This window comes from Melanotaenia boesemani, chromosome 12 (genome assembly GCF_017639745.1).
Source record: "Melanotaenia boesemani isolate fMelBoe1 chromosome 12, fMelBoe1.pri, whole genome shotgun sequence".
Classification (NCBI taxonomy): Eukaryota; Metazoa; Chordata; class Actinopteri; order Atheriniformes; family Melanotaeniidae; genus Melanotaenia; species Melanotaenia boesemani.
The window spans coordinates 17,411,317-17,439,114 of record NC_055693.1 but is presented as its reverse complement, the minus strand read 5'-3'; the positions used below and the strand labels follow the sequence as shown (position 1 = coordinate 17,439,114).

General features: G+C 36.7%; 3 protein-coding genes across 3 annotated transcripts; 2 read left to right on the top strand and 1 right to left on the bottom strand.

Annotated features, from left to right (window-relative positions):
- Nucleotides 1–8,022: 8,022 nt before the first annotated feature.
- On the bottom strand, nucleotides 8,023–10,074 carry evx2 (even-skipped homeobox 2). The gene is made up of 3 exons (XM_042002534.1): nucleotides 9,681–10,074; nucleotides 9,106–9,347; nucleotides 8,023–8,637 (listed from the first exon to the last, which is right to left on the bottom strand). The coding sequence occupies exons 1-3, from the start codon at nucleotides 10,072–10,074 to the stop codon at nucleotides 8,023–8,025; spliced, it is 1,251 nt and encodes a 416-aa protein (XP_041858468.1).
- Nucleotides 10,075–19,304: 9,230 nt separating this feature from the next.
- On the top strand, nucleotides 19,305–20,429 carry hoxd12a (homeobox D12a). Its single transcript, XM_042002178.1, has 2 exons — nucleotides 19,305–19,854; nucleotides 20,191–20,429. The coding sequence occupies exons 1-2, from the start codon at nucleotides 19,305–19,307 to the stop codon at nucleotides 20,427–20,429; spliced, it is 789 nt and encodes a 262-aa protein (XP_041858112.1).
- Nucleotides 20,430–24,852: 4,423 nt separating this feature from the next.
- On the top strand, nucleotides 24,853–26,438 carry hoxd11a (homeobox D11a). Its single transcript, XM_042002049.1, is given in 3 exon segments — nucleotides 24,853–25,027; nucleotides 25,030–25,659; nucleotides 26,203–26,438. Coding segments are annotated over 3 exon segments (1,041 nt in total).
- Nucleotides 26,439–27,798: the final 1,360 nt, after the last annotated feature.

The following is a 27,798-nucleotide window of genomic DNA, read 5'->3' as shown; positions in this document are numbered from 1 at the left end:
ACAGGGACGATTGGTACACATGTATATTCAAACCAAAGTGCACCATCTGAAATCTTGAGCCAAAAACCTTGGTTTTCCACTCCAAAAATTGATATTAATGTTGGAGTGTGTGGAAAATCTCCGTTAACCAAAATATTTTGTTTTGGTGCCCAAAAACTGTGCTTATGTGGTAAATAATTACAGACACATACCAGTGTCTAATTACCTGTGTTTATCTGTACAAGGCTTTGATTTGCACAACTGTTGGCAGTTGTGCAAATCAAAGGAAGAAAAGAAAAGCTGGAGGCAGGAGTTCTTGTTTGTGCTTGGCTAAAAAGCGAGTGGGATAGCTTACTCTCACCAGCAACACTCGAAAGTGATCATTGTTAGTACTGAAAAAGTAATTCAACAAAACAATAGGAGTCAACCAAGAGATCAAATAAATACTGCCTTGCCACACTACTGTCTAGTAATCCTTACAGCCTTTTTAACTTTTTTCTAGTAATTTAATTTAATAGCTTTGGCATCACTGCCCACATTTACTGGCAGAAAGAGAAAAGAAACATGGATATTAAGTGGTTAATAATAATTAATAAAAGTGCTATCAAAGCAGACATAGCACATGTCTCAGCTGCTACCAGAAAACCTTTGTGTAACATCAATAAATCAGATGTCAAACATTTGCAAAAGACCTGAAAAAAAAACTACCAAAAAAACCAACAACAAAAAAACAAGTAAATCTGATGACCCTTAAAGAGCATAAAGACATCTTCTAAACTAACTATTAAACACTTAAATAATTAAAATCATGGTTCTGTGTTTTCTCCCGGGGTTATCAATCAAAGAAGTAATCTCAAAATGGCCCATTGAAAAATAATTGCCAATAATGAAGCTCCACTCTGTTCTGAGTGTAGGCAGTAACACCCCTCCAATTTATTGTACAATGCTTTTTCCTATGAATATTACCGCCATAGTGTCATTGAAAAATTTAGAACTAAATTGCCTGCAGAATCATTTTTACACAAAACATATTAGATTCACCATCCGCAGGTCTGTGTGTTGTTTGGTGGTAAGCTACTGTATGTTGCATTATTTACAAGGCTCTGAAGCTTTGAAGGGTGAAATTTTTATGACAGTTTCTGCTGAAGTTTTGTGTAGATGCTTGTATAATTTATCCGAGAGGTTTTATTACAAACAAGGCCTTCTTGAAGGCCAGCAGATGATGAAACTTTTTCTCTGTAACTTTTTTCACTTTTCACATTTTCATGTTATTTTCTTCTATTTATTCCTCGTGGGAATTGCTTTTGTTTAGATGGTCTTACTCATCTAAACAATGGTGCAGACACATTTAACTACCAAGAAGGTATATAAGAAGTAGTTATGGAGTTCATCAAACACCTTCTACCATTAAATCAATACTTTAGTTTCATACTGGTTACCATTCACCAGGGGCATGCTGGGAGTTGCCTCTCTTCTTTTCATTATTTCACATTAAAGTGATGTAATACTTGATGTAATACCTTTTTCACTTATTCTCAAATTTAGCCAGTGAGAAGTGACCTGGTCTTTTTTTTAAAAGTGATGCCTTGCAGCCCGTTGTTTTGTCAAGATGGCAAGACAGTGAAGCAGTGGTGGTTCTCACAAGTGGTTCCTGATTCAGACCTTGGTTGGCATCTTTCTGTGTTTGCATGTTTCCTCTCAAAGTTCAGAAGACACGCAGGTCATTCTTAATTGGCCCATGTATGAATGTGCATGGTTGTTTGTTTGTGTGTTGAATATGGACTGGCGACCTGTCAGAGCTGCACTCTGTCTCTCAGTCTCACCTGGCAATCCTGAACAGGATAAAGTAGGTAAAAAATGCTATCGTCATGCAGTACTGACAATGTTGCTGTAATTTATGATGCTGCTGAATCCAGTAAGGACTTTTTTTTTTTGTTGTTTTGTAAACTTTGTTATGTTGGACACTGGTTGATTGCTGGCATATCAAACCATTGGACTCTTGACTTTCACAGAATACACAACGTGACTTGGAAATAATAACTCAAAATGTCATAATTTTTTTACCTCAAAGAAAAAGAGAGAAAAAAAAAACCCTGAACAAACAGTTGCCTAAATTTTGCCTTGAAGCTCTTCTACAAACATTACAACCACATGCATCAAAATTTACAAAAGGCTGTAAAAGATGTTTTAAGTTAATGCTACATTAATGCTGGATATAACTATGTACGTACTAGTAAGCCAGATTATAAAGGGGGGTGGGGACAAAGGGTTGGTTTGAGTGTGAGTGTGTGTGTGTGAGAGAGAGAAAGAAAGAGTATGTGAGGATTTTTAATTTCTATTTTATTATCATTTTTATTTGTAAACATTGTTTTGCGTGTATTTTATAATGAGAAACACTGTGCTAATATCTGAGCTAACAGTATGAGGCCATATTTGTAGCCAAAGCTGTCGCCAGACCACTTTTACGGGAGCACGTGCCGGTATTTTAAATTCTGTAATGATTATGCGTAATTTTCTACCTCTGTCACTGATGCTTCTTAAATAAAACATAATATTCTGGAAAAAGAAGTGTTAAAGATTCTTCATGATCAGTCACTGAATCACATTTCATGGCCATCATTACAGTACATAATACTCTTGTTGTCAGAGTGGCACATGTGAAAAGTCATGGATTTACCATGCACTACCCAATAAAAACCAAGGAAGTACAGATTTGGTCCAACCTCCCATTATTTAATCAGATTCTTTAGCCCTGAACCAAGTGGCAAACCAACAATGCCATTCATAGTTTTGAGGGTTTTGTAAAAATACCATTTCCATACAACACTTTGGTCTTCCTTGAAGAACTGATAGTAACCAATTTCCTTCATTGCATCTGGAGGAGGGGACTCCACAGCACAAACTTCACATATAAATAGATACTTCAGTTTAAAATAAAAAAAAAAACAAAAAAAACTTTTTGCTCAACATAAAAATCCCAGTTGATATTCATTTAGATCAACAAGCATTAACTCATTAATATTAATTGGAACCACTACCTTTTACCGTTGCCTTTCCAACCATATGTGCCAGTGAATTTATCATATTGGAACCACTCTGATTTTTTTTTCTCTGAACCCACATGTAGGTCTTTTTTGTAGCAATGAGCAATGCACAGTATGAATGTTAGTTGTCTTTATGAATGTAAAATTTATTTTAATACAGTAGCGATGTTAAAACAATGCTCTCTTTTTAACATAAACCTGAAGTGTAATTTTAAAGGGCGACCTAACTATCATAGCTTATCTCTTCCCACTTAAAATATTCAGAATTTGCTTTTATTGTTGTTCTTGTATTTCATTCAGCTTATTTGTTTGGATTTCAGCCTCTCTGTCACAACTAAGTATGGACAGGTCAGACTATAATGAAATACCAGAGTTAAGAAATGTTTCCGCTTCAATGAACACGTGTCATTTTCAACCTCTCTCCATTTTTGCTTGAACATTTTCAGGTAAGTCCCCAGGAGGAAACTGTCTCTGTGGAGAACAATTCTTATTGCATATTGGGGAAAAGAGTTTAACTGTAGATACACATTTGTTTGAATCTCTGTCCACATGTTGAAAACATTCATGTAATTATAGCTCTTTTATGTCAATGCTTTGCTTACACATGTTTAGTTTATGTAAAATGTGTGGTTAAAAAATCCTTTGACACTTGTCTTGATATAAGAGTCTCACCTTTCAGAAATGAAAGAACCAAAGTAATTGGTACTGGCATAGTTTCTAAAAATCTTATGAATTATATTTGACTTTTAGTATCATTATTTTTGCTAAAATAAAAAAAATACAAAATCAACACAGCATTTTGATGGTTAGACAAATAGTGATGATTTAGAAATTTTCCATAATTTTTTTGTGTGGTCTGTACTTTTTTTTTTTTAGGAAATTACATGTACTGATTCATTTTGTAAATTATATTAGTGGTCCACTGATAGTCTGGTTATTCTGGATCTCTTTAAATTGGAATAATTTTAACTTTGAAGTTCTTGTAATGACGTGTTGGCTCTGTTTCAAATGACACTATGTTCCACCTAAATGCCATTTTTAGCCAAAAACAAACTAATTTTGAAGGGTGCGTTTTATTAAGTCAATAATACTTAGCTATGTTACCTTTTGAAAGTTCATAAAACCAGTACTGAAAATATTTAAAATAAAGCATTTTTGTTTCAGAAATGACAGCTTGTTTGAATAAACTAGAAGATCCTGATTCATAGTTCCACCTTAAATAAATCCACAGTGAGGGGCCACTGAAAGAATTACTCTTAAACCAATAAAAAGCAATTTCCAAAATAATTGAGAACATGTTTCAATACATATGCATGAAAAAAGCATTTTCCATAAGACCGGCTCATATGCTCATGTAATTGATTGAGGGGATGACCCGCTATATTAAATGTTATTTGAGAACCATCAAAACGCACAAAATTGCAAATTGCCCAGCTTGTATCTGAATTAATACCTCATTCATCATCATTATGAGTTGATAAGTTAATTTAACCATTTCATTCTGTCTTAATGAGCTATAGTTGAATTAATGTCATGTAATATATGAAAGTAACATTTGAACAGAGGCAATGATATGAGACAAACAGAGCAGAGACTACTTTAGAAGGATAATGGTGGCATAAATCTAATCAGGCTGTAGTTCACATGCTGCACATTTGCATATAATTTTGGTTAATATTTTTGGCAAATATGAAATTACATAACCCCCAAATTTTGTTTTTTTTGGGTGCAAACTACTACTTAGGTTTTTAGGTAATGCAAACGTGGAACTTTGATACAGTTATTATTTATAAATGCCTGGTGGCACATCAACTAATTCAAACGTGAGGCAGTATGTTTCAAGATATTGGGTAGAGTGGAATTGGGTTTATATCTTTAAATGATGGTAACATGTTGGAGTCAAAGTAATGTATTTTACCCGCATTTGGCTAGATGAAACCATACTGAGCTGCCAGTCCCTCATCTGGTGTTGACCGGCTGCATTTGACCGCATTGGGTTCTCTGCTGTCTTGTAGTTCCACCTTAAATACGTTTTGGCCCCGCTTGCTCCCTGTAGTTTGGGTTTTTTTTTTTTTTTTTTGTCCTCCCGCAGCAGCTGTCACCCTGCATTACTCGCAGTCAGCTAAATGAAACATTATTCTAAACATATGCATCGTAATCAGTCCGGTCACACTTACAAGAACACGCGTTAATAAGGCAATCAATCACTCTGGAACAAGCAAGTTGTTCTGTAACAGCTCATAAACAGTGTGTAATGAAGAATTGGAGGTTAGCATGACACGGCGCTGATCAGATAATCAATGTCAAAGATGCGATGAATGTCAGTAAATGTAGTTTTCATGTCGTTTCTATAAAATCCTCAATTTACAACAAGCAGTTCAATTATCCTGAAAATACAGTCAATTAAATAGGGGTGATTGGACAGTAGGGGCAGGATCATCGATCTTTGCATTTCTATCTCGCTGCTGGACATTTAATTTGGTTTTTCTATTAGCACCGAAATAAAGAAAATATAAAATATATTAAACAACCCAAAGATTTATTTTCTTGTCAAAAACCATTCAGTAAAAGGTGACAGACAGTCTTCTGCATTATGATGAATTCTTTTTTTCTGTCTTGCACATTGGATACAAAACAATCGTGTTATTGTGGGCAGTGTTTTTCTGGCCCCATGTCTTTTCCTTTTTACACCTCCATCCATCTCACTGCCTTTGTTGTATGGGTTGCAACACTCTCTTTAGTAAAGAGCAAGGAAACCTGGTGATACATCACGCCCATATTTGCTCCCCTAATACTATTTCTTTAATGGGGACGTTCAAAAAAAGCAACTTATCTTAAAGTCCCTTGGGAGCATTCTTTGTGTTGGCTATATTTTAACCAAGTGCAATTAACGACAGTATCAGCTTGTATCATTTAGAGCTAATGTAAAAATAATGGTAAATTATAGGGCCGGAATGACCCGTGATGGCAGTCCTCATATTCCCTGTAGCTTTCCACGTACATTTAATTAATGTTAGACTGCAGGGTTTATAAGGTGGCATGACATCTAAATAAACTCAGATGTCTTCATTGACGTTAAATGTATATATGCTGTTTACGTTAGTATTTTTTTTTAGCATTTAATATTAAATTTTTGGCTTAAGATCATTAGCTTTCAACAAATATGGTTAAAATTTCAATTTTAGTCTCAAACTTGTTATTTACTTTGCATCTCACTGTGCCATTTATGCGAAGAAACGGAAATGTGTAAAGATGTTTTTATTTATTTTCCAAGAACAAACACGATCAATAAATAACATGATTTACATTTCATATTGCACGTTTTTTCCAAGTTAAAATATTTAAATTCATACAGTCATTGATATTTTAAATACAGCGATATAGAGTTATAACAGAGACCCAAAGGGTAAAGGCTGATACATTTTGGCATAATTTCAGTGCCCGTTTATCAGCCTTTAAAGCCTTTTTTGAGTGGGCCGTAAATGTTGCAACAGTTAATTCTAATTTTTGCACTAAAAAAACAGTTCAGGAATTTGAACTATTGGCAAATTTACAAGCCAGCTGGTAGACCGTGTGAAGGTCCTTTTGGCGTGTACATCCAGTGTTTAAACATTAAAAAAACAAAACAAACAAACAAACAAACAAACAAAACATTCAGCAAGTCACAAAAAATAAATTTTTAAAAAGTATTTGAAAAATTGCCTACCATTTACATATCATGGTGCATTTTCCAGATCAATAATTCACTTTCTCCTGTATCAGTAGGACTATCCGTGATTTTTGCAAAATATTTCAGGGTTTTCTTTTTCTTTTTTTTCTTTTCTTTTTTCCCCAACACTTCACATGTTTTATATGGGTGATGTCCCAACAGGAACAGCTACAATGCACAGAGCCGTTTTTACAGGCGCAGACAGATTGTAAAGACAGGCTGTTTTGTCTGAACTTTCGCCTTGCTTAGTCCGTGTGTGCAGAGTGAAGAATTTCTATACAGATTACAAATATCTATGAAAATATTTGATTGATATAATGAGGTTCCGCGATGTAAATAAAAGAAAGGCTGCTGTGTGTATAGAGGTATTTCCCATTGCCAGATTAAAAAATAACTTAATTAAAAAAAAAAAAAAAAAAAAAAACTTAGGGGCTGTTGGAAGGCTACTTCATAAGTAATATTTTAAACCCTCCGTGTGTCTGACAGTATCCTCACAGTCTATTCTGTGTGCCAGGACTGTCGCATTGTTCCAGGTCTTTTGTATGTCTAATGACTTCCCTCCGCGGGTTGTTAGCACTTGACAGCGGGTCTCAAAACGAAGAACTTTCTTACAGTCGTATATTCAAAGGAGCTCCGTCTGGGTACATGATTGGCAATTTTTGTCATGATTCTCTTATTATTAACATAAAAATTGACACAAAAGACGCGATGCAAAATTATATGCACCTTCCAGCTGATTAGGAATGTCCCCATAGAGCATAGTGTGTTGGAGAAGCTATTGCTGCCAAGATCTCAGTCTATTAGGCCTACAGTGAAGGATATGATGTTGGACCAAAAAACGAAAAAAAAAAAACAAAACAAAAAAAAAAAAAAAACAAAACAAAAAAAAAAAAACAATAAAATAAATAATATCTAAATTTAGACATTTTAATTAGCCTGCATTTGTATCTTAAAAGAAAGCTAGGCTGGGTTTATTATTTTGAACACTGGGCATTTAAAACACAGGGGGAAAATATAGACACAGTTCTTGGTTTCATGTTGAAAATTTTGCACACATTCATTTCAAATAGCATATTGGCGTAGGGACAGAATTAAATAAAAAGGTGGTGTTCTGTCATTATTATTATTATTATTATTATTATTATTATTATTATTATTATTTCCAAACATTTGTTTAAGAGTTGCAAAATTTCGACAAAAGGGGTTTGAAAAGCTTTATCCATGGGAGACGTTTCAAATCGGCCTATCCCCTAAACAGCAAGCAAACGGTCGTGTTGGCTGCGTGATGAGTTATCTGTTAAGTGAAGTGTCCTCCCGTTGGTCTGGTGATGGGACTGAGGTCTTGCTGAGTACAGCAGCAGAATACGGCAAAAATCCACTCTCGGATCTTTGCGTGGAAGCTGTGCAGGTAAAGTCAGCGCTGGTGCTCCTGGAGCCCAGCGCACTCGCCGCCTGGCTGCTGTGGCAGCTGAGGCACGAGCAGGGACCGGTGGCTGAAGGGGCGCTGACCGCTGCGGCCGCTGCTGCTGCTGCCGCCGCTGCTGATGCCGCGGCTGAACTATTCAGGCCTGCGGGCGACTGGTACAGTCCTGGATGTCTGAAGCTGCAAAGGAGCTCGGGCCGCGAGTAAGGATGCGAAAGTGCCCGGAATGTATCGAGGGGGCGGATGGAAGTGGCGAAAGGTGACGAGGCGGCACCGGTGGCGGCGGCGGCCGCTGCTGCTGCCGTGACACCGACGTGCGGGTAGTAGTGTAGAGGCATGTGCGAGTGGAAAGGGTAAGGTAGACTTCCTGTAGCTGCCGCGTGCGTCATCATGTAAGTGTAGAAGCTGGGATCAGCAGGATGGGGCCAGGACATAGCCAAACGCTGCCTTTTATCCTTCATGCGCCTGTTCTGGAACCACACCTGCACACAGAGTCAAAACAAGGCTCATATTGAAGCTGCCATGTTGTTTTCAGCCACCTTTTAAGAGTGCTGTTTAGCGTGTGCACAGGAGACACACACACATACCTGTACTGATACTAAAAGGTTTCTTCATAAACGTGTTAACAATTTAATGAACATAATAACAACAGGAGATTAAATAATCTAATTACCATGAAGAATTTAATCGAAGTGTTGTTCCTGTCAATGTTTTACTTTTTTTCTTTTCCCCCCTTTGGGCCCTAAATTTAATTATTATTATCTTTTTGGGTCACGAGTAAAGGTACTCTGTCGTTTGTTAAAATAAAATACCTTAGGCTACCATATTTCAAGAGCAGGATAAAAAATAATTAGACATTTTTCAGGGCTAATTTTGTTATAGCTACGGTATTGATTTGTTGGCATGAACATATTCACTCTCAGCTCTTATCAAATTTTTTTGCAGCCTACCTTAATTGTAGTTTCGGGTAGATTTAGCGCAGCGGCTAATTCACATCTCCTCGGTCTGGAAACGTAATTTTCCCTGTAAAACTCCTTTTCCAGTCTTCCGATTTGTTCTCGAGTGAAAGCAGTCCGATACCTTCTGACTTGGTCGGCGTTGGAATTATTTGATCCTCCCGTTGAATTACCATTCATATTAGAGAGAGAGCTCGAGCTTGTGTTGGAAGATCCCGAATTACTGTCTGAAAACCCTGAAAAATAAAACAATCACAGTGTTATGGATAAATCTGAAATAGTCTTATGTGCGTGGGCCTTCTGTATATTATAGCCTACTAAAAATAAACCGTTTAGGTAAAATTTGAAGAATGAAAATAAAGTAATAATGATAAGTCTACAATTTTAAGGTTTATAATAACAATGATAATAATAATGATTATGACAACAATAATTTGTTAGTTTTTATTATTATTATTTTTGTAAATTATTATTTTCAAAGTAACGAAAGAATGTGTCATATAAATAAAACCAGTACTATATGAGCACAGTTAAAACTAATAGTAATCTGGATTAAATGAAAATCCTACCTTTGTTGTTCTCTTTATGTTGGCTGGGGGAGCGATGCGCAGGGCAACCCACCTCCACATCACTGTTTATATCTGATTCTTGCGAAACTTCAGAGTAAAGACTCATTTTCTTCCTACTTTCCGATGAAGAAATCTCCGCCGAAGAGGTATTTTCGCTGTTATGGTGTGTACCGAAAAGACTGTCAATTTCAAATTTGTTCTTGGTCGGAATGTCCCCAAGATTTCCATGAAGAGAAGCCGAAGTTATTCTTGGGCTCAGTCGTCCACCGTGCTGAGAGTTTTCTAGGGCCTCCAGAACTGAATTTCCTGGTGTGTCGGCGAGCCTCTTCCCTGCGACAGGACTGTGCAGACCTCTCTCCATCAATATCATCTCTTTTCTTATCCTCTCCATCATTAAGTCGAGCAAGACGAGGGGTGAAAAAAAAAAAAAAAAAAAAAAAAAAAAGCCCAAGCACAACACTCGTCCAGGGGGGCTGGAGCAGCAGTGAGTTGTATCAGAACTAAATCCGCATGCAACTCGACAAGTGTCTCTAAATAACCGTCTCTAAACCTTTTTATAAGCAAGACGCAAAAATGAAAGAATCTGAACGCAATCGACGAGCGACTCCTCAAAACGAGCCGTGCATCCTCCCCACAGCGGCAAAATGTCATACATCAAAAATGTTTGCTGTTCGTTGTTAAAATGCTAGGCTGACGTTGCTCCAATGATCATTTATTGTAACAGGTTTATAAGCAAATAAACAGGAGAGGGCTGTCACTTGATGATGGAGGCGGCCTTCGGTCAGACGAATAATATCCAAGTGGAGAGGAAGAGAGAAGTGAGGAGCGAGGTGCTTGTCCCTGGGTTGATCTCTGAGTCTGTTTTAGATTGCTCTTGGGTTTGGCCTCTTGGGTGAAATTGACAGTCTGATTAATAAAATGAGCGGAGCAGCATTTCCCTCTTCATTTAGGAATATTATTATGCTTTGATTCTCTATTGTTTGCCTCCTCTGTGTTTACCCTCCCTCTTTGTAATGGTTGCTCTTTTATTTATTCAGCTTATTTCTTTTTCCCCCCATTTGGGCAATTTGTTTGTTTTAATCAGTAAGTTGCAAGAAGATTAAAGTAAAAGAAATGTACACCGTTTTTATTTTATTATGACAACCTTGGTATATTTTCTTTCGTTTCAGTTTTTATATTTTCTTTCCTTTTTATGTTTTTGACTTGCACCCAGGTCTTTATGGGTTAAAGACATTATGATGGAGAGTTTATATCTACATTATTACACAACACTGACAACATGACATAAACGTATTCTGATCATTAAAACGTATACAAACCATAACTGTTTATAAAAAATAAGTTAATTTTAAATAATTTGAGTTTCTTGCAATTAGTTGTAGTTAATTAAACTCTACCACATCATATTAAAATCCATTTAGTTGCAGTTTATTTTTTCTCATTTCATTGTGCATATATGCAGGATTTGGCGTATTATTCTAATTTGACATTTCATTTGCCCTTTTCAACAATATCGTTGCTTTTTAAACGCATTTATCTCTTATTTCTGTATTCGTTTCGAAATCTTTATCAGCAGCACGCTAATTTAGATATTTATAAGTAAATTACAGGTTCATTTATCCAACATACTTTCGACAACACCCATGCATGGACTGGTAGTTTGCCGGTGTGAAGAGACTATGGAACCATCACTGTGTCTTCTACACGTCCTGTGGCGCCTCCTGCAGGTTTGTAATAGAAAATGCTTCCACTGACATCAGGCGGGTCCGAGTTGTCCTGGCTTTTTTTTCTTTTTCTTATTATATTTTTTATGTGCTAATTTTTGGAAAGGTTTTGAAATGTCGTTTGTGTGATGGCAATATCAGTCGTGTTTTTTGATGAGCTAGGTGCAAATGAAAGCTTAGTCTCCAGCCATATTGGCCCACTTATTTGACTAAAGAAAATCAACTGCTAGAGACTGATTCATCAAATTCACGTCCCATGGTATTAAACCGTCAGCCCAACTGTATTAAATACGACTATATATTTACATGTTGTTGTTTTTAGTTTAACTTTCTTAATAGTTTGAAATAGCTGGAAAAGTTTCAGACAAAACGAAAATAAATAAAATGCATTAATTAAAAATGCTCCACTTTCTTTATTTTATTTTATTTTATTTTATTTTAGAAAATAGCCCATCATTGAATTCAGCCATGGCACTGATGAGCATCTTTTAGAGCTTTGGGAATTTACAACAAATATAGTTACATGATTATCTGATTAGCTGTGCAGCTACTGAATCTTTTTCATAAACGTGTTTCAAATAAAAAAGGATGCAAAAGATTCAGTATAAAAACAGGACACCACATGTAGAACTCAACAGAGTTGGTTCTGCAGCTGTTGGTTTCAAACTATACCTCCAGCCAATCAGAGATCCTTTAATGCACTCATAAAGTAAAATTCATGTGCCAACAGTCTGTTATGTTGTTAAAAGAATGTTGTATTGTTTTCCTAGTCTCTGATTTTACTTTAAACACAACTGGAACTTTTAATTTCTTCCTCCAATTTATTGCCTCTGACCTAATTTTTGTGATGCACCTTTAACAGGAAGTCTTTTATGTAGATGGTTTGAAGTAGTTCTCAAGCTGCTCTGTGGTCAGACTCATGCCAAAGGTGGATGTGTTGAACATGGGTAAAACTTATGTGGGTGGAATAACTTGATGTAAACCAGTTTTGACAGACTGACCCAAATCATTGAGGGGAGTGTGATGAAGCTTGTGGGAGGTTACATGGTTTGACAGTGCAAAAGTACCCGCAAAGCTTTCTTTCTTATTTCAGTTTTACTCCACAGATACCTTGAGCTATAATGTTAAACCACCACATCCAAAGTTCTTCACACCATCCTGCCAGTACCCATACAATATTCAGGTTACTTCTCTCTTCATTTATGGTTAACACGTCAATGCTGTATATGGGAAGACAGGAAGTTGCCTTGGTTTATGAACCAAAACATCACTCTGGAAGTGAAGTTGTCAATTGTTTCTGGGTTCACTGAAACTAACATTAAAGAAACGGCAGTGGAAATCAATTAAACTTTTATGTTTGCTTTGAAAATCTATGAGCTCTGATCTTAATCCATATTCTTTCGCAAGCAATGGAAGTTAGTATAAAAAGCCTTCAAGAGGCACATGGGAAAATAGTTGTGTAACACAGTAGCTGAGAACAGATTAGATTTTGCTGTTGAGTACACATCTAAATAATCATCATTCATTTGATTTAACTGGATTTATTTATTAGACATCATAATACATTAAATGTGGCACGATAATGTAAAACCACTTCAATGAAGAAAAAGAATTAAAGAAAAAGAACTTCAAAGAGACAATAGTAACAAAAGGGCAATTTATCCAACAGACTAGTTTGTTAAATAGTGTTTGAATAGAGGTTGTATGTAGATTTAAAGCACAAATTAGCTCACATTAGTAATTTTGAGCAGTGAGACACTTGTGAAAATAATAACACGTAAGTTACGTCTGTAAGGAGATGTTACAATAGTTAACAGCCCTGTCAAATAATAATCCCACGCGCTTTCATTTTTTTTTAGGATACATAGGCTACTGTTGTGGAAATAAAGCTATTTAAAGTGATCATTACTTTTCTCACTGTGGAAATATTACAGCATATTTGTGGATTGTGTTAATAAACCAAAACTTCTAAATCTGGGATAAAATGATGGGATTGAGTTTGAACAATCCGCATCCTCAGCAGTGCAGCTTATTTAATTATTTATATTACTAGTATAGAATCCTTCATGGACTTCCAGTGTACTTTGGAAAAATGCCATTTAAATTTACGAATAGAACACATAAATAAGAGGCTGCAAATCCAGACAGTTTGAAGTTTCAGCTGAAGTCAGTATAGGTGGACTTAGAGTGCCTCTAGTGTTCAATTAATGAATTGCAGCCCCATGGCCCTTAAAGCACTTTAATTACTTCAGGTTGGATTACTGAGAGGTCAGTTTTAACCTGTCAAAAAAAGGAAAGACAATTTAGTTATTTCAAAGCAAATTGAAGACTTAATTTATTGTGTCTACTCTTGTGCTCCATCTCTCAGATCAGTGTTCTCAGATGGGTTAACGATTAATTTGACTATTTCTTTCATGTATTAAATCTTATTTCTGTTTAGTCATTTTAATCTCTTGAGCAAAACCACACATAAAAAATGACAAGTTCAGTCACAGAAAGGCAAATATAATAAACATAAAAGTTATTATTAACAATTATTCTTTTCATGTTGAAGATCTAATATTGATATTCAGTGTTGTGTATTTATAAATAGTTTTGTATGTAAGTATGAAAAATGTGCCAGGTGACCTTTATGCTGTGTTCTTGTATGGAAAGAGGAGACTGATACCCTGAATTTCAGAATTTGGATGAGTAAGGATGTCTCTATCATACCAAGGAGCAATTATATTAGCAAAAATATAGCAGCACTCCTTCAGTAATGGCAGGTGCAACGGGCACTTAAATGTGTTGTAAAACAGAGGACACATAGACCTGACAATGAACCTCTGAGGTGAAAATGTAATAATATAAAGCTGTGCAAGTTCAAAAGGTGTTGGTGAGGTCGTTTATAGTCGGCATAATAAACGCCTGTGAGTATGTAAGCACCGGCAGACAAGATGACTGGCATGCTGCAGAAGCTTGGTACAGGTGAAATATTCCCAGAGGATTATAAAATCACACAAAATCAAAATGAGAACTATCACACAAGAGATTAGAAAGTAATGAAGATTACTACCAAGTCCCTGATTTAAATTTGATAAATAGATTTGGTATTGGTGAAATAATATTTTCAACTGAGTGTGTTTTCAAAATGAAAGTGGACATGGAAAACATTAAAAAGAAAAAGAAAAAAAGAAAAATTATAATCACGGTAATGAGAGGCGTGATGTTTGTTTACTGTACTCCAACTGTGGGAACTGTGTTTGAACATATTAAATTAAACCTTTAATGAAGAACAGCTATTCTCTGTGCTGTTGCATGCTGGGGCAGCAGGCTGAGGGTTGCAGACACAAACAAACTGAACAAACTGATCCGCATGCCAGTAATGTTGTGCGGATGGAGCTGGACTCTCTGACGGTGGTGTTGGGGAGGAGAATGTTGTCCATAATAAAGACAATACTGAACAATACCTCTTACCTGCTTCATAACCTGCTGATCAGTCACAGGATACGTTCAGTGAGAGACTGATGCACCGAAATGCTCCACTGAACGACACAGGAAATCATTCTGTGGCCATCAAACTGTACAACTCCTCCATACAGCAACAACACCCACTGTTACATTTTCACTCTGCACTACATTTACATTTTACTATTTATCATATTGATAATACTGCACATATTACTTACTGGCAGGATTTATTCTGTATCTGTTTATATAGATATTAGTAACTGTAATTTGTAATTGTTTTTATTGAGATTTCTATCTTATCCTTTCTTTCTCTGGGAACAATAACGTATTCTGCCTCTGATTCTAAGAACAAACTGTTCAACACTGTAATGCATTTATCGATAGGTGAAACAATTTTGCATCATATTTTGATTGATATTACATCACTGTGGTATAAGTGCTGTTGTATATTATTTGTCAAAGTTCAGTTGGCAAGTTCTTTCTGAGAATTTGAGTTTGAGAGTCTTATCACTGATATTGCTAAAGACATCATTTCAATCAACACATTTCGTGCAAACCTGTAATATTTCATAGTGTCAAGATAGAGCAAAAGTAAAAAGCCTCAGTGAAACTGCATAAAAGGAGCCATTTCACTACAAAATCAAATTTCTGTTCAATGCCATGTACATTTGAACAGAGACTTGGCTCTTGACTTCTTTCCTTAAGCGAGAAGGCCATCTAGTGGTGACTCCTTGTGAATGAGGACAACCTGATCCATAGCTGTAGCTGTTTCCAACAAATATGTCAGAAAAACAAAACAGTCTTTCTTGTCAGGCTAAGGTCTACACAGATTTTATAAGCCTAGTGGCTAAGTCATTTTATTTTCTTCCTATTAATTTGTTTTTAGATTCAGTATGTGCTTTTAGAAGACGTTCAGGAAAGGAAAGAAATGATTTGTTATGGATTTCCAAGTCAGTGGAAAAAAACAAAAACATTTCTAAACCCACTGTTTCACTAAAAGAAATCAAACACATTAAAAACGTCTGAATATGGCATTCTTTACTTTTGGAAAGAAATATAACATTTTAAAGAGCAATTTCATAAACTTTAGTTATTTATCTATGTATTTATTTCTTTTTTTTTACTAGCCTGACTTACGTCAAAGACAAACGTACTAGTTTGCTATAGTGTCCGACTAACAACTCAAACTAACCCAACACTTCTAACAACCCTGAATATCGCCCACAGTGGAACTTTGTAGTCATCATCTTCGTCCAATGAATTTCAAAACAGCCGCAAACTTTTTTAGAAGGTTTATGTGACTGAAAAGCTGATTAAGACACAAACTAGCAGATGCAGACAAGAAACATGATCTTTCGTAGCAGGATGCTCAGTCAGACTTATTTAGTCATTTACCACATTTTTCATTGGCCACCTTTTCGTTTTCTTTTCTTATTTTTCTTTCTTTCTTTATTTATTTATTTATTTTTTTGCACTTTTCAGTGTATGATTGCTAGCGCTGCATTGCAGCAATCTTTTAAAGCATGAGTTGTTTTTCCAATTATTTATTTATTTGTTTAATGTTTTCAACGAGCGTTCAGTTAAAATCAAAGCTGCATAACGGAAGATTACCATCAGCAATGTTAATGAACATGTAAGCTACTAAATTTTCGACCCTATAAAATCAGATGACTCTCATTTAGTTTGTAGACATTAGACTTTCAGAGCGCTTGATTCTTTATCCATCTTAATATTTAGTTGTAGTAAAACCATGTCTCAATTTGACAGTCTTAAATAGCAGTTACAGAGTGTTAACCACCCAGGTACTATTAACTACATTATAGGAAATGAATGAGCGCTAAATAAACCACTGTTGACGCATAACAACCTGTTTTCTGTAGTAAGTAATAATACCGTTTCAAGGCGCATTGAAGTTCATGTTTTGTCAAAATGACAGGATTTTTTCCCATGTGAAAATAAATAAATACATTTTCAGCGTTGATTCTGCACAAGATAAATTAAACGTGTTTCAAGTCTGTGTGTAAAATTCAATTAAACTATTACAAAGAAAGAAAAAAACTTCCAGTGAATAAATGCTGTTGAGAATCCATTACTCAAAGATTCAAGGTAGCATTTCTCAGCTCAGAGAACTTGAACGAGGGAAGCAAGTTTATTACCAAGGACAAAAGACGGCAAATAGCTTCCTTCAAAGGGCGTGGAAATCAGCCAGACTGCGGCTCCTCAGTTTGGCTCCTGACACCCTAAACCTGAAGGACGAAGAGCAGTAAATGACAATAAACCGTTTCCTAATTTTGTGATTGTAGGAGCCTCTTTGCTTTTGTAAAAAAAAAAAAAAAAAGCTGTAGCTAAGATCAAGTTAAACAAGCAAAGATGCTTTAGAATTCAATGTTTCATATATTTCACGTTGGATATATTTGGTAGAATACGAAGATAAAGTTCCAGCCACTGAATTAGAGTAAAAACAACACGTTCTATGAAACACGTTAAGAATGATAACTTATAAATTAATTTATTAAACCTTTTAACTTCACTCCAGAAAACAAAAACTTTTCGTTTTTGTTAACATGGAATCGTTTTATCTATAAAACTTCACTTCCTGCTTTTTTTTTAACGTTTTGCTTTGTCTTGCTTTGTCTATTTACTCGCAGTTTAATCTTTTTCCCCACATATATAAACCCTTTCTGGAAGCTAACAAAAGAGACGAACTTTAACACATTTTTAAGATAAAACAAATTCTTTTTACAGGATTCTTTGTTCCCTCGATGTTTACACATTATCACCTCTGACCCAATTATGTATTTAAAACCAAAGAAGTCAAACATGAATCTAATAGTAAATAAATATTACTAAACGTTAATAGTACCCAAAGAGTATATGAACGCCATGACAGAAGAGATGTAGAAACATGTCCTGCCACTGATTACAGCTGCAGCAAATGAAAATTTCTTATTCTTTATTGTTGCGTTAACCATGTTGTCTTCGTTAAGTCTCACTGCTAGGACAAACATGGCCAGCTTTTTCCTTAGAGGGAATCTGAAAATGTGTAAAGTATAAATCTTTATCTGGAGGTTATCACGGCATAACCTTATTGTCTGCAGTTGTGAGAGTTGAGGTGATTTAGAAAATTAATGATCTCATCCTTTGTGTTGTGAGTTCAAAGACACATTTATTAAAACATCACAGAGGATTCTCCCGTCTGTGTCAAATGTAATAAGAAATACTAAAAATTGTCAGAAAAAACAATCTCACAATCTCCTTTAACGCTTTTACTAATTGTGTCTTTTTATGACGACATAGTAATATGAAAGCGACTATTGTTAAACACAATGTGCTTCACAGTCCCTCTACAGTTTGTTGAAACTGTCGCGAAAAGTAGATAGAATAGAATAGAATAGAATAGAATAGAATAGAATAGAATAGAATAGAAAATACTTTATTAGTCCATTTGGAGAGTCCTCAGGGAAAGATAGAGTAGGGTGTTATATAGAAACATTTAAAGACAGATAACTGTTGTAACGTTTCCCTTTCTATTCTCCAGAAAACAGTAAAGATGCTTCATACAGTGTCATTTGAGACTGTAGGTTAAGTTTAGTTTTCGGAGGTTAGGGTCTTTATAAACGCTGCTGGATAGCTTTTTAAACTGAGTCAAGGTCGCCTGTTTCTACCAAGCTGGGGTTCAATGTGTGAACATATTAGAAGAGGATTATAGATTCATACTGGGTAAAAACAACTATATTTTTTTATAACTTTGCTTGAGTGATTCATACTGATCTATTTCAGTGAAGCTGGGTATTTGTATGCTGTTTTTCCTCCAAGGTTGCTTAAATAAAGATTGCATTATAACGTATAAGGAGTGACCCCAATGGAAGCAATAGCTTCAGGGATGTAATGTACTAATACCTATTACCATGCTGCGGCTCTGAATCCTCCAGTGTGGGGCTTGTATTGTGGTGTTCCGTCTGCATGTGGGAACATGGAAGTTTTCTATTAATCACTTGTGGGTATTTAATGTAACTGTACAATAAATGCACTCAGTGTTTAATAACCTTCTTAATGCAGCCACGCATTACGCACTCTCCAGAGCTGCATTTAAGGCCTGCTTTTAGGCTTTGGGTCAGTCTATTGATCATGTAGTTGCAGTCTAAAAATAAAGACCCAGGCTCTCAAGTTAGAGCCCATTAGAAAACCATGTGAAAATATTTTACGATACTTCTGATCTTGTTATGATTGTGGGATTTAATAAGTTATTTGTGCTGATTTCACTTCCACGCGTTTAATACCAAAAATATTATCTCATGGAGTATTTTGCTTTGCAGTATTGGAAGCAAGGGTGGGGCGGACAACATAGTTTGCATATCACGTGACCCCGTATTAACAAATCAACAATTACCTTCCCTTTATTCTTCAGGAGTTGGTAAACGGCTTGCAAGAAGCGTTTGAGGAAAGCTTCATGGAAATGTGTGAGCGGAATCCTTTAAATCCCGGCTATGTTGGTTCTCTTCTGAATTTTGCTCCACCCGAGTCGCTGTATTTCTCCAATTTACGCGGCAATGGAACCCACTTACACGGGCTGCATCAGCTTCCATATAGCAGGAGAGACGTGTGCACCCTCCCATGGACTTCCTCAAGTTCGTGCGCATCTGGACCTGCCGCACCACCAACACCGAGCCGTGCTTTCGGTGGCTACTGCCCGCCGTTTCTGTCCAGTTCGGTGTCTATAAATCCCAACACCTCCAGCGGCCACGTCAAGACTCATTTGGAGGAGTCTGCTGCTCGATGCTACCAAGATGCGAGCCTCAAGACAGAAGAGTCTGGCAGACAAGATGAAGTTTACGCCTCGGAACATGGGGTCCGTGGTTACTCAGATCTAGACGAGTCTCACGGGTCTGCGGCACAACTTGATCCTGCAGCTCCACTAAATGTGAACGGTTCCAAACAGAAGCTCAGTCTCACAGAGACAATACCAAATAACTTGTGCTCCAGGTCGACTTTTGGCCAGGGTTAAGTATATTTTTACATACAAATTTTAAATTCACAGTAACTGTTAGTAAAACAATCATAACGCCACAGTGGAGACTTATCTGTGCTTCTGATTGGTTGCCTTTTTTTAAAATAGTGCACGACAAAACTAACATTAAATTGCCATTATGGTCTTGTGCTGCTTAAATTGCATTAAAACGTCCACTGAAATCTTTTTTCTGTGGGTAATAGTTTTTTTCTACATGTGTGTAGGTGCATCTACTATTGTTCTTTATGCTTTCCTAGTATAATAGTTCCTTTAAGAGCTTCTATTTAGCTTAAGCTTCCGCTAACCTTGCTACTTCTTCTCCTTCCAGGTGCCCCGTGGTGCTCGTCCCAAGTGAAAACAAGAAAGAAGAGGAAGCCTTACTCGAAGCCACAGCTAGCTGAACTTGAGAATGAATTTCTGATGAATGAGTTCATTAACCGACAGAAACGCAAAGAATTGTCTGATAGACTCGACCTGAGCGACCAACAAGTGAAAATATGGTTTCAGAACCGAAGGATGAAGAAGAAACGACTAATGATGCGCGAACAAGCTTTCTCCGCTTTTTGATGACCTTTGGACTTGATCCTGACCAACTGTACATCCATAACAAAACTGACTGTGCCACAAAATGTGTTCACCCTCACTTGCAGAAATTATCTTCGTGGGTTATTAAACTGTTTTCTCTATCACGTCACTGTGCATGGTTGGATCATGCTGAGAGGCTCTTTTGAGTGTTAGCAGCGTTTATAAATCACACCGGAGGCGCTGGAAGGCGGCTAAAGGGTGGATTGCTGCCGCATAAAGCGCACGATTGTCACACCAGAGACCGGATGTCTTATTTGTCTGTCGTTTGGCTTAGCCAACAAAAGCACTTTGGTTAAAGTTAGGGAAAGACTGAAGGAAAAAAATGTTTGGAGTTAAATATGAATTTTCACCTTGCGTGGGTTAATTTGGAGGAAGTTCTTTGTTATCAGGACAAATATTTGACATTTACAATATTTGTATAAATAATTTAATCGAAGATGAATATATATTCACTTCAGATGAATGTCTCCAAACCCTCCGCACCCCTGTTAACCTACTGGTGGGTAATAGTCGCTCTGTAGGCTCACGTCTCTCTCATCCAAACCAAATTATGAGGCCTGTTTGTATTATTTGTCTAGTGTGCTGCTCGTGTTGCCTGGGAAAGTTACCTGTCAAGTTCATGTTTATGGATGCATAGATGAAGTCATTATTGCAAAAATATAGTATTCCTGCATGCTTTTACTAAATGCTGTTATTAAATGAGATGTTTGATTTCACCCATTTTGTTGCTAATCTTTTTAAATGATTTATTTTGCATCACTTATATTGTGTGACCGCCTACTGGTTGCGCGCCTCTTAGTTCTAAGCGGGTTATTCCTAAAACCAGCAAATAAATAAATAAATAAATAAATAAAAGAAAACTTCCTGATGATTTCTAAACTACATTATTTCTTTTATTTAATTAATCTACATTTTAAGGGCTCGTGCGTTGTCACAACGCATCGCGCAATTGTTTATCCAGTGCTTACACCAGTCATATTGATCCCTACATCAGTTTTTAAAGTAAATTTTAGTCTGGACACGACTTGTTTCTAAATAATTTCTGAAAGCGTGCTATTATAAACAGAATAGTGAAAATACTAGACACATTCTCAATGACCGGAAAAAGAGATTGGTGCATTTGTAAATAAAAAACAGTGATTATGTTAGCGGGAGTTCTAGGCTGTCTAGCTGGTCTACTGAAGAACGATTTTAATATAAATACTTATGACTTTTATGGCTCACGATAATTTGGTAATTTATTGAGATACTGGGGAGAAAATATCCGACATTAATTTTCAGCTAATTTAGGTTGTTTTTACGGGAGAATTATGGATGGTTTACTTATCAAATCTTCATAGTAAAGGAGCCATGAGAGTTTAACTCTTGTGAGCATTCACTGAAGACAAACTAGTCCTCACTTTCGCACGCCTGAATGCAACCAGAGTGATTGTTTCTTAATACAGACACTTTAATAACATCTATCTGAGCCAAAATCCCTCTGTTCAGTCTCTTATGATACACCCCTGTGCTACTCCTCTATTTTTTATCTGCGCAATTCCTTCTTGCTGTGCGTAACACAGCAGCAGTACTCACCCACAGCTGGAAGTTCCTTTGGCTGGGACCAAATATTGTCTGGTGGTGTAATTCAAAAGTCATACACATTTAATATGCCCTGGAAGGAATGCGCACTGTTTAAGTCTAAAAACTGCTGGTCTCCCGCAAAGAACACCAATTGCTTTTGGCGATGTGTGCGAAAAATGTAACCTGGTCATTTATTTAAGAAAAGTGTTATTTTATCTTGAGTTATCTGAGTTTAAACACAAGAACACGAGGTCCCCCTCTCATTCATCATGGCGTCACCATTACTGTTTCTGTAAAAATTGTCATATGGTTCATTATTGGTATATTTATTATGGTTTAAGTTTAAGTGGTGAAAGTCAAAGTAATCAAAGGTTACGATTTGTTATAAAAGGCGAAAACAAGAAGAAAGCTTATTGCAAGAGGAACTGTTCTTTTCCTTATTTCGGTTTTAATATTTGTGTTGATTTTTTTACTTTTTGGTGACTATAGACTTTAGCTTCTTGGTATTGACTATATATCGAACTGAATGTTGTGGGTCTTCTTATATGAAATCAGGCTAATATTATTATTATTATTATTATGTAAATACCACAAAACTTTATTTACCATCTTTAATGACTGTTTTTAATACAGAGTGTATTTTCTCTGCACCCGTTTTTCGTAGTATTTGTTGCTGTATTTGTCAACTGCCAGACAGACAGGGGGTGTCACAGCAAAGTTAAGGTCAAGTTAGCAGGCTGTTACTTCCCACAGTCTGAGTACAAAGATAATTCTATGTCGGAATGTAGAAATTACTTTCTCTACACACACGTTAGAAAGAAAAAGACGTCTTCATTGTTAATTTCTGTGAGGTTAATGAAGCTCTCACTCAAATCAAAACTGGGTCAGCATTTTGTCCATTAAAGCCTTATTCGAATTCAGTCAGCTCTTTTTCAGAGATACTGGGAAAATATTTCAGAAAATATTAGTTGTACTCCATTTTGGGGGAATGTAAGTTACATAGATAAAGCCTTAAACGCAGGTCATGGTAAAACATGTTAGTCGCAAAAATCTGCATACACTATTGATAGAACAAGAATAATAGTAGAAGAAGCAAAACTTTATTTATATTTAGCAACTTTCAAGATATTGATCACAAAGTGCTATACAGAAGAAAACTAAATAATGACTGATAATAGACGAAAATTCTGAAATCAAAAGTTCAAAACAGATCCACAACAAAAATAAGTCAATAAACAAGACTCGAGATAAAATTAATAATCACAGAAAGTGACCCAAAACAAGTCGTTCTAACTTGATCTGTTGAATATTTCTCAGCATAATGGTGATTGTTTAGATGTTTGGCGTTTGTACACTTTTGCTTCTATTAGCTTAAGAAACTATATTTTTTGTCCTATTGTTATATACAATTGATTTTTGTTCTGTTTTACTCCCTGAGAATTTTTCATTGTGCATCATTGTGGGAGCTCAATTAACAAGCTTGATTTTTGTACGTACATCAGTAGCAAAACATTTAATTAACTTGGTCTCATTTAAGCATTTGAGGCCCTTTTTACTGGATTAATCTTCAAATAAAACATGCAAGAATTAAAATAGGAACATTTTCCATAAACGTGTGTGAAAATCTGTGTTTTTTAAAGATTAGTCTGGTGTGAGTGCCACTGTCGCATAAACGTCTTTAAATAAAATAATAGTTTTTCTTTCATTTGTGTGTCAAATAAAATCATAGAAAAGTTCTCACAGCCAAATAAAAATATTAGTCGACGATGTGGTGATGGGCTGAAACACCGTTTCGTAGTGTTTTAACTCCATTTTTCCGACCGAGGAGGAGGCAAGCACTGCAGACATGGCTGCCTCCGTGCAATAAAGTGATTTGGCTGCAGAGGCTTGCTGGTGATTGCCTGATGGACATCACCTAGACCGCAATCGGTCAAAGCCAGTTGTTTTGGACTTGGCAATGTCTAATGTTCTCAAGGATTCGTGTTTGAAAGAAAAGAGAAATTATGGAACCCTAAATCTTCTTTTTTGTTGTTATGAATATACCCCGGGCTGTTTTATTTGGCTTTTTCCACTCAAAGTGAACAGTAAATATTAAGGTAAACGGTTAAGAGGCAGATCTTTGGACTTCTTTTGTGCGAGGTGTATATGTGGAGTTATGCACGACCTAACTTGAATGTTTCACAAAATAATATATAAAATTCTGTTATAACAGAATTAATTTTTTTTTTTTTTGGGGGGGGGGGGGGGGGGGGGTCTTTTGTTGCTTCTTTTGTGGAACCTGAGCTGTTTAGCATCCTAGGCCAAGAAGCTCATATCTAACAATAAACACACACAATTCCCCCTCTGGAATTTGTTTGTGTATTTAATTGTGCTCCAACCATCATAGTGCACAGTGATGGTACGCACTGAAGCTTATAATTAATTTGCATAAGACTGACTTGATAAATCACACATGATTTTGCAGGCTTCTAGTTTTATATTGTAACATGAGCAGGCACGATGACCTTGCTGACATTCTCTTCAAGCTTTGGCATCATGTGCGTATGGGTCAAGTAACATTTCTAACTGTTGCTGCAAACGAACGACGTCTTCTCCAAAGTGCCCACATTTACTGACGCATTGAGCGGGTGTGGCTGCCATAATCATTATCCAGCGAGGTTGATGTTGCTGTAAAGCTTTCATTTAAATATTCCAACGACGGTTCACAAATTTCTTCTTTTTTCCCCCCTTGAGCTTTGGGGCAAGAAGGCTGGAGAGGAGTTTCCGCTGCAGTCAGGTAGCCAATGGAGTCTCTTGTATGCGCTCACGAGTTTGTCCGGGCAGTTTTTAATGACTGATATTGATGTATGGTAATTTCTTAGCTGGATCACATGACACAATTACCTCAAGAATCGATCAAGATGTATTGCAGGTCTGCCTACGTTTCCGATTTTTTCTCCCTGGCGGAATCTTTCCACAAGCCCGTGGAGCTCTAGATGGACAAAGTTTAAAACAGTTGAGCTGCTAATTCCATTCCTCTGTTGCAAAGAGGGAAAAGGAAGAATAGATATGACGGAATACGATGATCGCAGCTGTGGGTCAAATATGTTCTTGCCGAGCTGTACTTATTACGTTTCGACGCCGGATTTTACATCAGTCTCCTCCTTTTTACCGCAGACTACTTCGTGTCAGATAAATTTCCCTTATTCCCCCAACATAGCACAAGTCCAACCTGTTCGAGAAGTTGCTTTCAGGGATTATGGACTGGACCATCCCAAATGGCACTACAGGGGCAATTACGCGTCCTACTATTCAACAGACGAGATAATGCATCGGGACTTGATTCAGTCTTCCAGCAACAGGGCGGAGGTGATATTCAAAAACGAGTCCTTGTACGGTCATCACGGAGGAGCAAACCCGCCGTGCAATTTCTTCACCAGTGTCGGCCGAAATGGGGTTCTTCCCCAAGGCTTCGACCAGTTTTTTGACACTCCTAACTCCGAAAAGCCCAACGTGGAGCTCCCCAAACAAAAGACAGACTGTGCTGCTCCCAGTGATGCTGCCGATAACAATCCGGCTTTAACCAAACTAGACAAGCAAAATACTGAGCCGAGTGGGAGCGTCGATGAGGACTTAACATCTAACTGCGGCGACAAGAACAACCAACAGAGTAAGTATTTTTCTATTTGTAGTGGTAGTAAAAAAAAAAAAAAAAAAAAAGAGTTATATTTGGACTTCAGACTGCCTAATTGCAAAGTGTCCACGGCCGTGGCGATCCAGGGTTATGTGCCTCTTTATAAGCATGCAAAAGCTTTTATATCCCAATAAGTTTTATTTTACGGTTGTAAAGGTATTTACAATGGGAAACAGTTAAGTAACCGTGCTTGATGGTTTCCTTGTGTCCCGTGAATAATACTGATGCATTTAATACATACACTGATGTAGCGTTTAAGAAAATTACAGATTCTTCTAGTAATCAATATGTTTCCAACCATCGAAAATCCTGTACACAGAAATATAAAACATGTTCCAGAATTCATACAAATGCTTGATGAACAAGTTTATTTTCAAACAGAAGTCTATTTATATTATGTCTGTTTTGTGTTTGTGTATTCGTGTGTGTGTTTGTGTGTGTTATTTTTTTTAATGGGAATTTATTTTTTAAGATTTCTCAAGATTCCCTCATTAATTTTTTTTTCTTTCTTTCCTACAGGTTCATCAACCAAGTCCAGGAAGAAGAGGTGTCCTTATTCCAAATACCAAATCCGAGAACTTGAACGAGAGTTTTTCTTCAACGTGTACATCAACAAAGAGAAGCGGCTTCAGCTGTCTAGGATGTTAAACCTGACAGATCGCCAAGTGAAGATTTGGTTTCAGAACAGAAGAATGAAAGAGAAAAAGCTCAACCGCGACCGCTTACAGTATTTCACAGGAAATCCTTTATTCTGATATGTGATACAATCTGAACATTTCTTTCTCTCACACACTCACACACACACACACAAAGGTGAAAGGAAACAAGTTTCTTAATACGTTTGCTTTAATGACTGGTACTACGTTAAAACTCAAAACCCTGTTATAAAACCAAGCTGCCCCATTTTGCAGCGACACCTGCGTTTATTTCTTTATTCCTATGTTGGTACATTTATACATTTTTTTGCTTGTAAACACATCTTTCAGCGAACTGCAAGTTGAGCTTTAAAATATTTTGTAAGAAATACATGTAGGCTTCTTCCTTGTGTGTACATTTGTAAGACGCATGTATTATACGTTGTGTTGTGAAATAAAGTAAACATAACAAATATCAGTGACGAAGGCGGTCACATGAAAATCACACAAAAGGGGAAATTTTCTAAAGATTGATCAGTGAAGAAATTTGGCGCTTGAAGGCGTGTATGGTCCTGTTGTTTCCTCTGCTTTGAAACACTGGATTGTTTACTAAAACTTGAACCGTCTAGACAGCATAATAAAAGTAGCTGTAAATGTCTAAATAGGGGGCTATTGGACTTTGGTTTCCCAACCCCCAGACCACATGAGGACTGATCCTCCTTCCTGTCTTAAAGTGTTTTAACTCCAGGCAAGACGCTCTTGAGCAATTCGAGATATTCCGCTCATTTAGTTAATTTTAGCATCTTGAATCTTTTGACTGGAAAACAGTGGAAAATATTCTAGCATGGAGCGACGTCGTGGAAGATAGGTAATTTCCCAGCTTTATCTCCTTGTGTGCTGTTGAAATGTGACTTCTTGTGTCTTTGGAAATATGCTTTTTAAACTGCCATAGAGATTTGAAGAAAGTGCGTTTCCGTCATCTTGCTGCAGGTGAAATGATCAGCTTCACGAGGTGACGCTGCAAAGATACAAATAGGTCCCTGAAGTCATTTGTATTTACCTGTTGCTGGAACCAGTAGGAAAGCTGGCTAAATAAATAACTAAATACACTTATTATACACAGACACACAGTCGCTTTATTGATAATTCACGTGATGGAGTTGGCCATTATTTTCACTTAGTTCAGTGCAGCAACAACACACCGCCTTGTACTGGTGGAAATGAACTGAGGAGTGTGTTTGGCTGTTTGTGTCATTCTTGGATCCAACTGAAACAGTATTCTACAAAAGAATAGAAGAACAAAGAGAAAGTTTAAAAGGGCTGTAAAAACACAGATTTCATAAAACATTCAGCTGGGCCTTTATTTTGTGATACGATGAAACTGCTGTGAAGCGTTTGACTTTGATTCTCAGTGTGTCCACGTGAGGGCAGACTGTGGAAATAAAGAGCTGGGCCATACTTCTACTACAGGAAGGGCAGT

What these genes read in the sequence shown, in the direction of transcription:
- evx2 (XM_042002534.1), bottom strand. Translation starts at nt 10,074, where the DNA reads ATGATGGAGAGGATAAGAAAAGAGATGATATTGATGGAGAGAGGTCTG. An exon ending in ACATAAAGAGAACAACAAAG is followed by an intron (nt 9,348 to 9,680) that starts GTAGGATTTTCA and finishes TTTATTTTTCAG; the next exon opens with GGTTTTCAGACAGTAATTCG. An exon ending in TACCCGAAACTACAATTAAG is followed by an intron (nt 8,638 to 9,105) that starts GTAGGCTGCAAA and finishes CTCTGTGTGCAG; the next exon opens with GTGTGGTTCCAGAACAGGCG.
- hoxd12a (XM_042002178.1), top strand. Translation starts at nt 19,305, where the DNA reads ATGGAAATGTGTGAGCGGAATCCTTTAAATCCCGGCTATGTTGGTTCT. An exon ending in CAGGTCGACTTTTGGCCAGG is followed by an intron (nt 19,855 to 20,190) that starts GTTAAGTATATT and finishes TTCTCCTTCCAG; the next exon opens with GTGCCCCGTGGTGCTCGTCC.